Raw genomic sequence first — 17021 nt, 5'->3', positions numbered from 1 at the left:
ACATGTGCTATACTAAGAGTAGGAGTATTTAAGTTTGTTTTTTAGCTTAATTTTTTTCGATTCTATAAAATGAATTGTACAAATTCTAATATTTAATTGCTTAGAACGGCAATCTTTGTACTATGGTGCAGATAGTTACAAAAACGACTATTTAAACAGGAGAACTGGCCGTTCTCACAAATGTAGATTCTGCTAAAAATGTTGAGCGTTTCAAGTATAGCTTTAATGAAATCTTAATATTTTTCACTGTCCAGACATCTATGAAATTCCTGAAGACTGCTTTCTCGCCACTTATTTCTGTAATCTGGCGAACACTGATGATCAGTAACGTTCAACTGTAATTGGAATGGCAAGTCTGTTGGATCCATAACAAAAGGGATCTTCAATAACTTTGGTTGAGTGTCTTTTTTTCCGTACACAAAGTGAGCTTAGTCATTTTTTTCAATTGAATCATGTTTTTCAGAGCATATGTCTCCTAGGTCGCTGTGTTGTGCTGGGGGGCGTGCTGAGCTCAAGTGGGAAAGTGACACATATCACCTTTCAGCAGCTGACTTATGAAAAGCTTTAGTTTCATTTTGAGAGTTTTCACTGCTGCGAAAAGCTGAAATAAAAAAAAATCCCTGAACATGAGTAATGTGGTTATTTAGATATGTTTAACGCCATTGAAGATCATTATTAAAAGACTCATCTTCAAGCTCAGGGAATTGTTTTAGTTCCTCTTATAAGAATTTGAGAACTTCCTCTTTTTAAAGCAATGAAACACTAGAACACTCGTCCTCGACTCAACCACTTTCTTTCAGAACGGTTAAGCAGGTCGTTGTACTTGACGTCTATCTTTTTAAGAAAGGTCCGAATATTCTATGTTTCACTCCCTTAAAACGGAAGAAGTTAACAATAGGAACTCCCACTGACGTTACCCAATCAGACTTCAAAATTTTGCTATTCTGAACCATAAGATATATTACTCAGTGGTGTAATACAACAATTTTTCAGCACTTTGCCAGATCACCATCAGGTTTGATTCCTGACTGCGCCACCAGAGGGTGCAGACGTCGGGCTCCGGCTGTCAGTAGTCGTCTGCCGTTGCTGAGTGGTGGTTTGCTGTGCGGGGTGTGGAGCGCCCGCTGGTCGAGGGCCCCGCTTGCCGGTATGGACGCGGCTTGTACCAGCCGCATTCGGAGGTTCGACACAGTGCGGCTGGACTTTTCTGCTGCTGTGGACTGGTCCGTTGTAGAGGTTGCTCTCCTGGACGTCCTCCGTGTTGACGTCCCCGCGCTCCTGGGCCTCGAGAAGTTATCGCCCACCCATGTTGCGGTGTCGTTCGCCACATCACATGTTTACCAGGAGTTTGTGGCTTGCTAGGATGGCCGCACGCTTCTTCTTCCGGCTTCGGCTGTGTCTGTGGAGATCTTGGATCCCTGGGGGCCCTTGTCGTTTGTGAGCGTTAACGGCGTGCCGGTGACCTTCCCCGAGGCGGCCCTCATGTCCTTGTTTATGCGGTTTGGGATGGTGGTGAAGCACCGGTTCAACGTTTTGAGTGCAGGCCGGCTGAAGGGGGGTCCGGCTGGGTTCACGCACGCCTGTCATGCGGCTCACGAGCCCTATACCGTCCAGGGTCTCGTTTCGTGGGCTCTCTCTGAGCACCTTCTATCAGGGTCAAACCCGCACGTGTTTCCGGTGTAGTGCTGAGGGCCACGTAGCGGCTGGTTGCGACGCTCCTTGTGCTGAGGCCCCTTCAGTTTTCCTGGAGGATGACTTTCCTCGCTTATCTGTGCGTGTGGATTCCCCGGCGGATCCTCGCTCTGTGCAGGTGCCTGGTATGGTTCCCGCGGCGATTCCAGATGTTGCTATGTCTGGACCTGATATGTCTGCCCTGCCGGTGAGCTCGGGGGACCTGGGGGGCGCCTGTTTCGTACCTTCGTCGTTCGATAACTGCGGAGGAGCATCCGCATCCGGTGGCCTTGAGGGATGCTTTAGGGGTGGCACCTATTTCACCTGCTGAAGGACGTGTGCTTCCCGGGGCTGGCGGGGCGGTGGTTTGTGTGTCTCCACCCACGCCTTCTGCCTCGTTGCCTCTGGCGGTTTCCTCGTTGACAAGTACCTCTTCTCCTCTGCCGGTTCCGTCACCCTCCCTGAATACCTCACGTGTGCAGGAGTCTACTCTTCCGCCTGCTCTGTCTCTTCCTTCTCCGATTTCAGTCTCTGTGCCTGGTGGTGGCCTTTTACCCGCGTTATTGAGGATGCTGTTTTGCGTGATCGTGCTGCCCCGGCTTTGGGGCCGCCTGCTGATGGTTCTTCTGGGGCACCGCCTGCTGGGGGTGACAGCTCCGACGATCAGCGGCCTCTTTTTAAGCGCTGTCGCTCGGCTCGGGGTGTGTCACCTCGCAACCCGTTCTCGCAAATTCGTAAAGTCAATATTGACTTATTAACAACGTGCGTAGGTGATATACTAAACATAATAGATACCCTTAAAAAGATTCATAGAAAACACCGACCTTACCTAACCTTGTTAGTATCTTAAGATAAGCATCTTATTGCTTCGTAATTACAATTATTACTTAACCTATACCTATTATAGGTTAGGTAATAATTGTAATTACGAAGCAATAAGATGCTTATCTTAAGATACTAACAAGGTTAGGTAAGGTCGGTGTTTTCTATGAATCTTTTTAAGGGTATCTATTATGTTAAGTATGTCACCTATGCACATATTTAATAAGTCAATATTGACTTATTAAATTTGCGAGAACGGGTTGCACCTCGCCGGTCGTGGGCAGAGGAGCGTGATGTAATGGATGATGATGCTGTGGCCGACGCTGTGTTGCCTCCTGTGGTGCCTTCTGTGTTGGACGCTGTGCCTCCTGCTGGTGGCTTCCCCAGTGGGCGGTTGCCCCTGGCGATCGCGACCTTGTAGTGGTGTTGTCGAAGGATGTGCAGCGGAAGGCTTCTGCTCCTGTTCCGGTTGGTGGGGATCCTGGGGCCCATGCGGACCCTCCCTCCACGGGACTCTGTGTGGTGCCTGACGTCGAATGGAGTGCACGCCCTAGTGGGCGGGCCAGTGTGCGGCCTGCCATGCAGTCCGGTGTGATTCCTGATGTGCAGCCCTGTGACCAGCGTCCTAGGGGGAAACCCATCCCTTTCGTTCTCCTGTCCGGCTAGGTGATCGACGATTCTACGACGCCTCTGGCTTTTGAGTGTGATGATTTGGTGCATCCTGTTCACTGGTGTCCATCTACCATCTGGGTTCCGCGGGTGCAGTGTTTTATCTTCGGCGTGCCAGATTCGATGCCTCGGCCTCTAACGACTCCTGGACGTCCGCTTTCTGAATGTGACCAACTTGTTTGGGAAGCTTATTGCTTACGTTTTCCAGCTCGGGAGTACCCGGAGAAGTATGCGTGATTGGTGTGCTTGGTTTCTGTCTGTGTTGTGCGTGCTGTTTCCCCGGTGCCTGCGTGCATCACGTGTGTGGATGTCTTGTTTCTGTTGCGGCTGCTACTGTGCTTGTGTGTTAGGTTTGGTGCGTTTGTGGGTGGGTGTATTTTTTCCTGGCTCCTGCGTGGGCTTTTTTGTTTGCCCTGTAAGGGTTGTATTTTTTGTGCATTTTTATGTTATATATGGTATGTGTGCTTTTAACTCCTATGTCTCTGGAGCGTGCCTTTGTGTATTATGCACTTCTCTGTGTGGGGTTTGGAGTGCCCAAGTTTATACTTTATCCGCCCCTTTCACTTGTCGGGGGTATTTGTATTCATGTTCCTGTTTTATGGATGTTCTTTTTGCCTTTTTGCCTTTACTTGCTGTTATTTGTCTCTTTCATTTGACTTGTGCTGATTATGTATTATTTTTCTGTTCTATCATTTTTGTGCTTTGTATTCTGCTTTTTTATATTAAAAAAAATGTTTTTATTTGTTTTTTTGTACTTACGGTTCCCTGTGTGGTTCTGTTTTTTGTTATTATTGCCTTGTGTCCTGTACTGCATTTAGTTTGTCTTATGTGCCCGTGTTGGAGTTTGTTATACACTTGTATCATCTGTAGTTCTCTATTGATTATTCGTGTATTTCCCTTTTGATTGTTTTTTCTTTGGGTTCTTTGAGTGATGTATTACTGTATTCTGTGTATTTTGTATGTACTCATGTTTTTTGTGTATGGTTTTCTGTTTGTACTGTGACTTTCTTTTATAAATAAATAAAAAAAACTTTCTTTCAGAACGGTTAAGCAGGTCGCTGTACTTGACGTCTATCTTATTAAGAAAAGCTCCGTATATCATATGTTTCACTCCCTTAAAACGGAAGAAGTTAACAATAGGAACTCCCACTGACGTTACCCAATCAGACTTTAAAATTTTGCTATTCTGAACCATAAGATATATTACTCAGTGCTGTAATACAACAATTTTTCAGCACATTGCCGGATCACCATCAGTAGAAATGGCAGTTTAAGCATACAAAACTTTTTCCCAACTGTACTGCAATGGTTTCTAATTTAAACCTACTTCAAAAGCCATGTAACTACATATGATTAATAGATTTCCGGCGTTGTTATTATTTCATTGTGCATAACAGTGATGAGAGACGCCCAATGTCACTACTGACACATGAGTGGGCGGGTCCCTGATTGTAGCCGGGTACCTGATTGTGGGCGGGTGCCTGATTGTGGGCGGGTGCCTGAGTGTGAGCGGGTACCTGAGTTTAGGCGGGTACCTGAGTGTGGGGGGATATCTGGTAGAACTTGGAGTGTGATACCAGCTGGTGCCGCCCAAGCTCCAAGTCTGATAGATCTTCTGGTTGAGGTTCCTTTAGAGCCCATTAAGGTTCAGTCGGTTGTGACCGCGCCTGTGGAGTTCAGGGACGTAAGTTCAAATCCACTGTAATACCTTAATATTTATTCATTGATTTATCACATTACTGAGATATCATTATGATGTTGAACACGATGTTAGAATGAAAGTGTTGAGACAGTCAAGGAAGTTATTAGTATGACTGAACATACATAACGAGCTTGTATGAGTGCGTATGTGCTTTCTCTCTCTGTATATGCGACGGTGTATGCAAGTCTGAGAATTTCCAAACTGAAAAAGGACTTTTGTTGTATATATAAATGTTTAATACTTGCATGTAATTGATAAGCCTTGTACCTGTCATTGAGATAATTACTGTGACCTCTCCGACAGGTTCCCCTCTCTGAGAGGGAGATGCAGTTGCGATGGATCCTCTAGACCAATGGTTCGAGACCCTTTGAAAATCTAATAAAAGCTATGGACCCCTCTATAGAAAAATGCACATATGCATAAATTTGCAGGCAATGAATTTACTTTATATTCATGAAAATTGGTTGCCTCGTGCAGTGTATGACATACACAAAGTGTATGACTAAGTGTATCTATACACAAAGTGTATGTAATACACAAAATGTGAATATTGTAAACCTTCGACCTGATATATTGAAGTCATGGTTATCTTCGACTCCGAGGGACGAGCATCATGAATATAGTAAACATCCATTGGTTACCAACCCCTGGTGTTAACTATTTTTGTTGCTTTGCCTCCCACAGCGGCTCCCACGCTGTGATAAGCGCAGCTTTATAAGTGGTGGTTCCAAGACACTTCCCGCAGTAGAGTCCTGCTAACACAGTAGAGCTGTGTTACAACAGCATTGCTGTTTACTTCTGCCACAGCATTGCTTTTCACCTTGCAACAGCACGCCAAAGTTTTCAGCATGAAGAGAACGCCGCTCATATGTGCCTTGTTGGTGAGATGCTTCTACTCTCTACTCACTTTGTCTTTCTATATCTCTGTATGTGTGTGTGTCTTTTTATGGCTATATGTCTGTGTTTGTCTTTCCATGTCTATATGTCTGTGTTTGTCTTTATATGCCTGTGTTCATCTTTCTATGTATGTATGTCTGTACTTATCTAGTTACCTAGTTGTACTTACCTAGTTGTGCTTGCGGGGGTTGAGCTCTGGCTCTTTGGTCCCGCCTGTCAACTGTCAATCAACTGGTTCAGGTACCTCAGGCACAGGTTCCTGAGCCTATTGGGCTCAATCATATCTACACTTAAAGCTGTGTATGGAGTCAGCTTCCACCACATCACTTCCTAATGCATTCCATTTGTCAACCACTCTGACGCTGAAAAAATTCTTTCTAGCGTCTCTGTGGCTCATTTGGGTACCCAATTTCCACCTGTGTCCCCTAGTACGTGTGCCCCTTGTGGTAAATAGTCTGTCTTTATCTACCCTATCAGTTCCTCTGAGAATCTTGTATGTGGTGATCATGTTCCCTCTAGCTCTTTCTGTCTCACAGTGACATGAGGTTTAATTCCCGCAGTCTCTCCTCGGAGCTCATAACCCTCAGTTTGGGTACTAGTCTGGTGGCAAACCTTTGAACCTTTTCCAGTTTAGTCTTAAAAAAAATCAAAATTCAAATGTTTATGCAGGTAAAGTACATACATACAAGGTGTGATACAAACATTGATGGATTTATAGATAGAGCTAGTACATACAATGTCTAAAGCCACTATTACGCAAAGCGTTTCGGGCAGGAAAAACTTATGCTTGACTAGATATGGACTCCATACTGGAGGTTGCATACTCCAGGATTGGTCTGACATATGTGGTATACAAAGCTCTGAAAGATTCCTTACAGAAGTTTCTAGATGCCGTTCTTATGTTAGCCAACCTGGCATATGCCGCTGATGTTATCCTCTTGATGTGAGCTTCAGGGGACAGGTCTGGTGTGATATTAAACCTCAGGTCTTTCTCTCTCTCTGACTCTTGAAGTATGTCATCTCCCAAATGATATCTTGTATCTGGCCTCCTGCTCCCTTCACCTATCTTCATTACATTACATTTGCTTGGGTTAAACTCTAACAACCATTTGTTCGACCATTCCTGCAGCTTGTCCAGGTCTTCTTGAAGTCTCAAGCTGTCCTCCTCTGTCTTAATCCTGTCCTGTCTCTGGTTGTTCTGTCCTGTCTGTTGCTGTCTAGCTGTCCTGTCTCTGTGTTTGTCTGTCTATGTCTGTATATCTGTGTTTGTCTTTCTATGTCTGTATGTCTCTTGGCCTTTCTATGTCTGTATGTCTGTGTTTTTTCTGTCTATGTTTGTATGCCTGTTTGTCTTTCTATGTCTGTATGTCTCTTAGCCTCTCTATGTCTGTATGTCTGTGTTTGTCTGCCTCTCCATATCTCTTTGTCTTCCTTCCTTTCTTTCTCTGTGTGTCTGCCATTCTGTCTCTGTACGTCTGTCTGCCTTCCTGTTTCTGTATATGTGTCTGCCTTCCTGTCCGTATTTGCCATTCTGTCTATGATTGTTTCTATCTTTCTATGTCTATGTCCGTGTCTATCTATCTATGACCCTGTATTCGTGTGTATGCCTTTCTGTGTCTCTGCATGTCTGTGTATGCCTTTCTCTATATCCGTATGTCTGTTTATGTCTTTCTGTGTCTCTGTATGTCTGTGTATGCCTTTCTTTGTATCCGCATGTCTGTACTCACCTAGTTGTGCTTGCGGGGGTTGAGCTCTGGCTCTTTGGTCCCGCCTCTCAACCGTCAGTCAACTGGTGTACAGGTTCCTGAGCCTATTGGGCTCTATCATATCTACACTTGAAACTGTGTATGGAGTCAGCCTCCACCACATCACTTCCTAATGCATTCCATTTGTCAACCACTCTGACACTAAAAAAGTTCTTTCTAATATCTCTGTGGCTCATTTGGGCACGCAATTTCCACCTGTGTCCCCTAGTGCGTGTGCCCCGTGTGTTAAATTGCCTGTCTTTATCAACCCTGTCGATTTCCTTGAGACTCTTGAATGTGGTGATCATGTCCCCCCTAACTCTTCTGTCTTCCAGCGAAGTGAGGTTTAATTCCCGGAGTCTCTCCTCGTAGGTCATACCTCTCAACTCGGGTACTAGTCTGGTGGCAAACCTTTGAACCTTTTCCAGTTTAGTCTTATGCTTGACTAGATATGGACTCCATGCTGGAGCTGCATACTCCAGGATTGGTCTGACATATGTGGTATATAATGTTCTGAAAGATTCCTTACACAAGTTTCTAAAGGCCGTTCTTATGTTAGCCAACCTGGCATATGCTGCTGATGTTATCTTCTTGATATGAGCTTCAGGGGACAGGTCTGGCGTGATATCAACCCCCAGGTCTTTCTCTCTCTCTGACTCTTGAAGTATTTCATCTCCCAAATGATACCTTGTATCTGGTCTCCTGCTTCCTACCACTATCTTCATTACATTACATTTGCTTGGGTTAAACTCTAACAGCCATTTGTTCGACCGTTCCTGCAGCTTGTCCAGGTCTTCTTGAAGCCTCAAGCTGTCCTCCTCTGTCTTAATCCTTCTCATAATTTTGGCGTCGTCTGCAAACATTGAGAGGAATGAGTCTATACCCTCTGGGAGATCATTTACGTATATCAGAAACAGGATAGGTCCAAGTACAGAGCTCTGTGGGACTCCACTGGTGACTTCACGCCAATCTGAGGTCTCACCCCTCACTGTAACTCTCTGCTTTCTATTGCTTAGGTACTCCCTTATCCACTGGAGCGCCCTACCAGTTACTCCTGCCTGTTTCTCCAGCTTATGCATCAACCTTTTATGGGGTACTGTGTCAAAGGCTTTCTGACAGTCCAGAAAAATGCAGTCCGCCCATCCTTCTCTTTCTTGCTTAATCTTTGTCACCTGATCGTAGAATTCTATCAAGCCTGTAAGGCAAGATTTACCCTCCCTGAACCCATGTTGATGGGTTGTCACGAAGTCTCTTCTCTCCAGATGTGTTACTAGTTTTTTTCTCACAATCTTTTCCATCACCATCTCCATCTGTATATGCGTTTCTGTGTCTCTGTATGTCTGTGTATGCCTTTCTGTGTCTCTGTATGTCTGTGTATGCCTTTCTGTGTCTCTGTATGTCTGTGTATGCCTTTCTGTGTCTCTGTATGTCTGTGTATGCCTTTCTGTGTCTGTATGCCTGTGTATGCCTTTTTAAGTCTTTGTATGTCTGTGTATGCCTTTCCGAGTCTCTGTATGTCTGTTTATGCCTTTCTGAGTCTTTGTATGTATGTGTATGCTTTTCTGAGTCTCTATGTGTCTGTGTATGCCTTTCTGAGTCAGTGTATACCCTTGTATGCCTTTCTGTGTCTCTGTATGCCCTTGTATGCCTTTCTGAGTTTCTGTATGTCTATGTATGCTTTTCTGTGTCTCTGTATGTATGCATTTCTGTGTCTCTGTATGCCTGTGTATGCCTTTCCGAGTCTCCGTATGTCTTGCCATGTCTCTGTATGTCTTACGGGGTGAGAATAGCTTGAGCTACCTCATCCCTTTGTGTGTATTTTACCTCAATAAACTTATTTCAATTTCTGTATGTCTCTATGTCCTTGTCTTTGATTGTATCTCGAATTATGTATGTCTGGTTAGATCTGTTTATGCAAATAACTTTCTCCACGTTTATTCCTTTTTAAACTAAATTTATTCTTGTTTATCTTTTTGTCTGTTTGTTCTTGCCTTGAGTACCGTGCAAGTACAGTTGCACAGCTAAAAAGGAGCTGCCTCGTATGGGGCAATAGACATAAGAAAAAAATTAACAGATAGAAACAGTAGGAGAGGACACACACATATATATTATGATAGTTTTTATGTCTGTGATGGGTCTCTGAAACAGTTTGTGGTATTCTGCTCCATATGTATGTTTATCATTTATTTTGGAGTGTGTTGTGTGTGTGTTGCTAACTCAAACAATGCTAATGAGTATTTATTTCTGGACACCAAAAAAGAATATGCTGAGTTTCCGTTTTTTTTAACATTGCGGGTGTCTGCTGCAGGTGGCGTGGGTGGCGGCGCTGCTCTGCGTCGCTGAGGTCCCCTCTGCTTGTGAACCGGATTGCAGCGGCAAGAAACCGATGGATTTGGTTGAGGATCCTTTGAACTGCAATAATTATTACATTTGTTTGGGGGACGGTATTCCCTCGGATGTTTCTATACCGTGTGACAGTGGTAATTATTTCGACCCAACAGTATTTGATTGTGTTACTGGCGACTCTTGTTACTCTGCCTGCATGCCATTACCTTGCCATTTAACATGTAACGGGAGCCTGGACAAGATCTCTGACCCAAAAGACTGCAGCATCTATTACATTTGCTCAGCTGGCAACATTACTGGACCCTATGATTGTCCCGCTGACAGACCTTATTTTAGCGGCGAGACTTGCGTTAAGGACGAAACTGTGTGTTGCGGCGACCTGTGTTATGCGTACTGCCAGGGTGGCATAGCGGAGATTGCTGACCCCTACGACTGCCACAAGTTCTATATGTGCCCTGAGGCGGGACCGGCTGAAGAAAAATATCACTTCTCTTGTCCCTCAGGGGGCACTTTTGATGTAGCCGTGGGTCAGTGTGTGGTCGGCGCCCCTTGTAATATACTGTGTAGCGGGGGAGGTATGGACCCACCTTCTCCAGACTGCCAGGAGTCCATGACGTGCACGGCTGTGGGACTCTTCCCCATGTGCACGACGTGTTACCAGCAGTACTTCAACTGTCACACCGTCGGCCAGCCAGCCACCGTTGAGACCTGCACAGGATCCTTGCTCTTCAGCACCAACCCTTCTTCACCTTACTGTATGAGGCCCGAAGACTGCCTCTAATCAACGATCTGAGCCCACCTTGCACTGGCCTCAACTCCACCACTCACTGTTCAAAATTCACTGGACACTGCTTTAAGCTCACCGCCCACTGGACTCATTCCACCACCCACTGGACTCACTCCACCACCCACTGGACTAACGTGATGTCGTCAACACCCAAGTGCACTTGACCAAATCTATTTTTCCACAGTCCAACCCACCTGAGTACGCCACTTGCACCACCACCTATACCCACTATCTACACTTGCACCACCACCTATACCTACTATCTACACTTGCACCACCACCTATACCTACTATCTACACTTGCACCACCACCTATACCCACTATCTACACTTGCACCACCACCTATACCCACTATCTACACTTGCACCACCACCTATACCTACTATCTACACTTGCACCACCACCTATACCTACTATCTACACTTGCACCACCACCTATACCCACTATCTACACTTGCACCACCAACTATACCCACCATCTACACCTGCACTACCACCTATACCCACCATCTACACCTGCACCACCACCAGTAACTGAATTTAATACAGTTGTTACCAATGATGTGCACAACTGAACCAAAACACACACACACACACACACACACACACACACACACACACACACACACACACACACACACACACACACACACACACACAGGAAGGTTAGGAAGTGATGTGGTGGAGTCTGACTCCATACATAGTTTCAAGTGTAGATATGATAGAGCCCAATAGGCTCAGGAATCCGTACACCTGTTGATTGACGGTTGAGAGGCGGGACCAAAGAGCCAGAGCTCAACCCCCGCAAACACAACTAGGTGAGTACAACTAGGTGAGTACACGCAACATCATTACATATACAATATTATTATAAAAACAACGTACTATTAGATCCAAACAAGGCTGTTTATGGGAAGCTTATGGTGAAACAAATCATGTAAGGTATTTATACGAGAAGTACTTGTCAATTCTAGTCTTAAATAAATTCACGTTATCATAATGAAATATATAATTTGATATGTTGTTCCATATGCTGACGCTTCGATTACAAAAATGTATATTTTGCTTTGACTGAAAAGTTTGTCTTTGTTTAGAGTGATGTTAGGCAATGCAAAATTTAAGTATTATTCTGTATCAGGATTGTCATATATTTTAATTATTTATAAACTTGCATTATTGCTTCTCATTCTTATATTTTATTTTGCAAATAAAATTAGATCTTTTAAACTCCTTCATATGATATATTTCTATATTTCTAAGTCTTGGCATCATTTTTGCTGCTCGATATTGAACACTTAATTTGGCTATAACCTTTGTCAAGAACGGTGACCAGAACAGAACATAAGATACCTGTATAAGGCCTGCTAGTGAAGCGATGAGTGGAGATTACTTTCTCAGATCGTAAGTCTAAATCTCTCCCATGAAAAGCCAATATTATATTAGCATCATTTACAGCGTCAGTGTACTGCTTACTAGGCTTCAGATCATATCACTTCCAGGCCTTTTTTGTTCATATACTCTCATTAACTCCGTATTTCATCCATTTCTTTACCTTCATTTGTTCCAGTGTGTATTAGTTTATTTTTATAAACATTCAAATTGGTCTGTCAATTGTTTTATTAATTTATTAAAGTGTTTAAGTCAGATTTTAATCTCTGGTGTTCAGGGCTTTGTTCACACAAAGCTGTTGGAGTATTCTTTGTAAAGGAGGCACTGAGTCTACGTAAGTTGTACAGCAGAGTATGTCACTTCTTGTAGATGGTATACCTCTTGTGGATGGTATACCTCTTGTGGATGGTATATCTCTTCTGGATGGAATACCTCTTGTGGATGGATGGAAGATGATATACCCCTTCAGAAACAGTTGTGCAATAATCCTTTTAGTGAATTTTTTGTTTATATTAAATTTGAATCAAGAATGTTCACTCCATTACTAATATTCAAATGTGAATAAATCTTGATTTTTGTTTGTAATTTATCTTATATACTACATAGTGTTTGTTAAGTAATCACTCAGAGGGATATTTGTACAGCAACGACCTCGCTTCTTTCAGGGTCGGTGTTCGATCCTTGAAGGTCCAAGTTGTTGGGCACCATTCCTTCATTTCGTCCCCCCAATCCCAGCTCCTATCCTATCCTCATATCCCAGCTCCTATTCTCCCTTTGTATCCCTTCCATGTGCTATATTGTCATGTTGGCTTAGCGCTCTCTTCAGATAATTTTCTCATCTTTCAATACTATCTACATTTACTAGCTCCTGAAACCCATCTAGTACACTAGTTAGATATTCTCACCTATAGTGCACTTGTTTTGTTAGAAGTGGCCACATTGTCGGGTGTGTTTCAGAGGTGGCCATATTGTCAGGTGTGTTGCAGAGGTGGCCACATTGTCAGGTGTTTTTCAGAGGTGGCCACATTGTCAGGTGTTTTTCACAGGTGGCCACATTGTCAGGTGTGTTTCAGAAGTGGCCATTTTGTCAGGTGTGTTTCACAGGTGGCCACATTGTCAGGTGTGTTTCACAGGTGGCCACATTGACAGGTGTGTTTCAGAGGGGGCCACATTGTCAGGTGTGTTTCACAGGTGGCCACATTGTCAGGTGTGTTTCAGATTAATATAAACACAAAATACGTTTATATACGTTTATTGTTATTGAACAATCAGAGATGTGCAGAGAATACGTCATAATAACGGGGGGCTGAAACAGGTAACGCAACACACATACGAAGTAGAAATAACAACGTTTCGGTTCGTCAGGACTTGCTTAGGGCCCAGGACCAGGATGCACCAAGCATTTACGTGTCCACTGACGAAACCTCTACATCTTTCCTCAAACATGGCGGCTTTGTTTACATATAATAAACAGTGTACGAGCTTGGAAACTTCACAACCCAACTAGTTGTTGGGTTGTTGTTGTTATAAACAACCTCGTAGTGCTTCGCAACCTATAATCTTTTCTTAAATTCAAATTTAGCTGCATGATTGAGGAAAGATGTACAGGTTTCGTTAACAGACAAGTAAATTCCTAGTAAATCACTTTAGGTTCCTTATGTGACCGAAACGTCGTCATTTTTAATATATACCTATATAACACCTATACCCCCTATTAGACTATTTTACAGGAACTTCTTTTCCACAGCTCATAAAACGGAGGAAAGGGTCCTGAAAGATATTGTTAATAGAAACGTTATCCCTACAGACAAAAATCAGAGGATACAACTGACGATTTACTATAAAACCAGAAAAACGGCCAGCCTACTCATGAGAAACTCTCCAGACACAAAACAGAACGCTTTAAAAGAGACTAACGTCGTCTATGCCTTCAAATGCCCTCTTGGGGACTGTAAGCTCCAAAAAACCCAGTATATAGGCAAGACAACAACATCTCTTTCTAGGCGTTTAACGATGCATAAGCAACAGGGCTCCATTAAGGAACATATAATCTCTTCCCACAACCAAACCATCGCCAGAGAAATCCTAGTAAACAACACAGAAATCATCGATAGATACAGCGATAGCAGGCGGCTTGACGTTTGCGAGGCACTACACATCAAGAAGTCAACACCAGCAATCAACAGCCAATTATTGCACAACTATATTCTACCCACCTCAAGACTCCGCTCCAATATAGAAGCATCAAGAAATCTGGACCAATAGGCTTTCTACAAACACTTCTATTCAATATCCATTGTTTCGTGTTCTGTCTTGTGTTGATGAAATTAATACCATCTTGTTCTGTCTTGTGTTGATGAAATTAATACCCTATTAATGCCACATCTTGTTCTGTCTTGTGTTAATGCCACATCACCCCTTCCACCTCACTCAAAGGTAGATAAATAATCGGAGATGCGTAAGTTCTATTCAGTTGTGTATTTGTGAACTAAAGTCTTTGAAAATGTAATAAGTTTTACGAAACGCGCTCGTGTCGCGTCAGACTAGAAATAAAAATTAATTTTGGAGAATTGATTTTTGATTTACTTCCAACAGTGAAAAGAAATGTACGAAAGATTGAGAAAATTCGTGTTAGAATTATTAATCTTACTTTTTCGGTCATATTTAATAATATATGTCTACAAGAAAGACTGCTACCAAAATATACTAATATATATATATATATATATATATATATATATACATATATATATATATATATATATATATATATATATATATATATATATGTATATATATATATATATATATCTGAGGAGCTGGAGGAACTCGACAACCTATGATAACCATCTTTATAACCCATATGTAACTCCTTTTTTGTAACAAAGTTCAAATAAAGTAAATATATATGTGTACATACAAAAGAATGGGGGTGGTAGGATAAGATAATATTAGTGTTCAGTGAGAAACCACAAGGTCTCCTCTGAATACTTTTTATTTTCTTCTCCGAGGCTATGGGTCCCCACATTGGCACCAGAGGTGGTACCTTCACAAACTTTTATATATATATATATATATATATATATATATATATATATATATATATATATATATATATATATATATATATATATATATATATATATATATATATATATATATATATATATTTATATATATATATATATATATATATATATATATATATATATATGTATATATATATATATATATATATATATATATATATATATATATATAAGGACGCAGTTATATATATATATATAAGGACGCAGTTACTGGGAGCAGGCCATAAGGACGCAGTTACTGGGAGCAGGCCAGAAGAGAGGCAAGGGACAACTCACAAGGATGGGTGATAAGGACAGTTGCTGGGAAGGATGCAGTAAGGGTAGATAGGTACTGTGTTGAACACTAAGTTTCCTGAGCACGTGTTAGGAACACCTTGAGCTCCAGCAGCCGAGCACTGGAAATATTCTTGCTGACAAGAGCTGCACTTTGGGAAGTTGCCTGGAGCCTCACAGGTAAGCGAGTCTACGCAGTCGGTGCTTGTGGTTGTTGTGGTTGTTACTCCTGTTGTTGTTGTAGACGATCCACCAGAGCACAAGTTGGTACAGGAAGCACTTGAGACACATCGACCAGATTGGTAGTCAAAGTGATCACCGCTATCACAAGAAAAGTGTAAGTTTGGGTCCACAGCTCCCTCTTCAACGCATATGTAGTACTTGGTGCAGTCTGTGGGGTCGGGAGCCTGCACGATCCCTGGCTGACAGTAGGGAACACACGGGGCTGTGCAACAAACTTCCTTGTCATCAACACAGTTTACACCGTTGAAGTAGGTGTCTGGGTCACAGTAACGTGTCTGTGTTGGTTGACCAGCAATACAAATATAGTATTTACCACAGTCGAATGGATCACTGATCAAGCTGAAGGAGCCGTTGCAGGTGATGTGACAGTCTGGAGGCTGACAGGTGGGTTCACAAGTGCCATCATCGGCGGTACAATCTGAACCGCCAGCGGGAAAATAATTACCGCTCAGGCAGGGCACAGAGTGGTCTGAGGCTATACCGTCCCCCAAGCAGATGTAATAGTTGGTGCAGTTCATGGGGTCAGGGACTTTATCTAAAGGATTTTTCCCATTACAGTCCGGTAAACAGGCGTCATTCTGGACCATCCAGGCGGTGGCCACGACCTGAGTGAGGGAGAGGAACTATTATATGTCGTAAAAGTTATATTTTTCACTTCGTCAAGGGTAGACATACATTATCCAACGCTGAAATGTCCAAAAACTGGGCTGAGGTGTAAGAGGAACACAGACAACACCTATTGCGTCGACAGACAACGTCAACGCCTGACGTTGTTTACGGTGCGGGAAAAACACGTTATCTCTGCACACTTCTGCAGCTGTCTCATCCACGTCTGTGCAACTAACCTATACTAAGTGAAGTGTTATATAGCAGGTTATGAGCTAGTTACGTGATACTAAATAAAACACCTGTTGTAGTAGAAGCCACGTGTTTCGATAGCGCCCTGCCACAGGTAACGGTAGTCACCTGTGACAGGTAACGGAAGCCACCTGCCACAAGTAACGGTAACGATCTACCACAGGTAACGAAAGCAGGTCACTCCCTTGACCCTAGATCATCCATGGTGCTGGACAGTCAAATTGGCACGCTATAGGTTCTCCTTAGCATGACATATGCCACAAATATACTCAATTATCAAGAACAAATTTTATAATTGCTCCTGAGAGAGAGAGAGAGAGAGAGAGAGAGAGAGAGAGAGAGAGAGAGAGAGAGAGAGAGAGAGAGAGAGAGAGAGAGAGAGAGAGAGAGAGAGAGAGAGAGAGAGAGAAAGAGAAAGAGAGAGAGAGAGAGAGAGAGAGAGCGAGAGAGAGAGAGAGAGAGTGAGGGAGAGAGCGAGAAAGAGAGAGAGAGAGTGAGGGAGAGAGAGAGAGAGAGAGAGAGAGTGAGG

At 43.1% G+C, this 17021-nt stretch overlaps 1 protein-coding gene and 1 long non-coding RNA gene across 3 annotated transcripts in view; one reads left to right on the top strand and one right to left on the bottom strand.

Annotated features, from left to right (window-relative positions):
• The first annotated feature begins 1132 nt into the window (after nucleotides 1-1132).
• Nucleotides 1133-14599, top strand: LOC138363486 (uncharacterized). 2 transcript variants are annotated; one of them, XR_011228096.1, is made up of 3 exons: nucleotides 1133-1147; nucleotides 5168-5745; nucleotides 9815-14599. It is a non-coding gene; the product is annotated as an uncharacterized lncRNA (long non-coding RNA). The 2 variants fall into 2 exon arrangements; XR_011228097.1 differs by lacking the exon at nucleotides 1133-1147 and adding an exon at nucleotides 1167-1181.
• Nucleotides 14600-15297: 698 nt separating this feature from the next.
• The window catches only part of LOC138363485 (peritrophin-48-like), a 121584-nt gene continuing 119860 nt past the window's right edge, over nucleotides 15298-17021 (bottom strand). Inside the window, exon 2 of the mRNA XM_069322831.1 lies at nucleotides 15298-16239. Within this exon, the coding sequence (XP_069178932.1) occupies nucleotides 15391-16239 (849 nt within the window). The 3' untranslated portion in view covers nucleotides 15298-15390. The remainder of the gene's footprint in view (nucleotides 16240-17021) is intronic.

This window comes from Procambarus clarkii, chromosome 11 (genome assembly GCF_040958095.1).
Source record: "Procambarus clarkii isolate CNS0578487 chromosome 11, FALCON_Pclarkii_2.0, whole genome shotgun sequence".
Taxonomy (NCBI): Eukaryota; Metazoa; Arthropoda; class Malacostraca; order Decapoda; family Cambaridae; genus Procambarus; species Procambarus clarkii.
The sequence above is the reverse complement of the archived record's forward strand: the minus strand, read 5'-3'. Positions and strand labels throughout refer to the sequence as shown.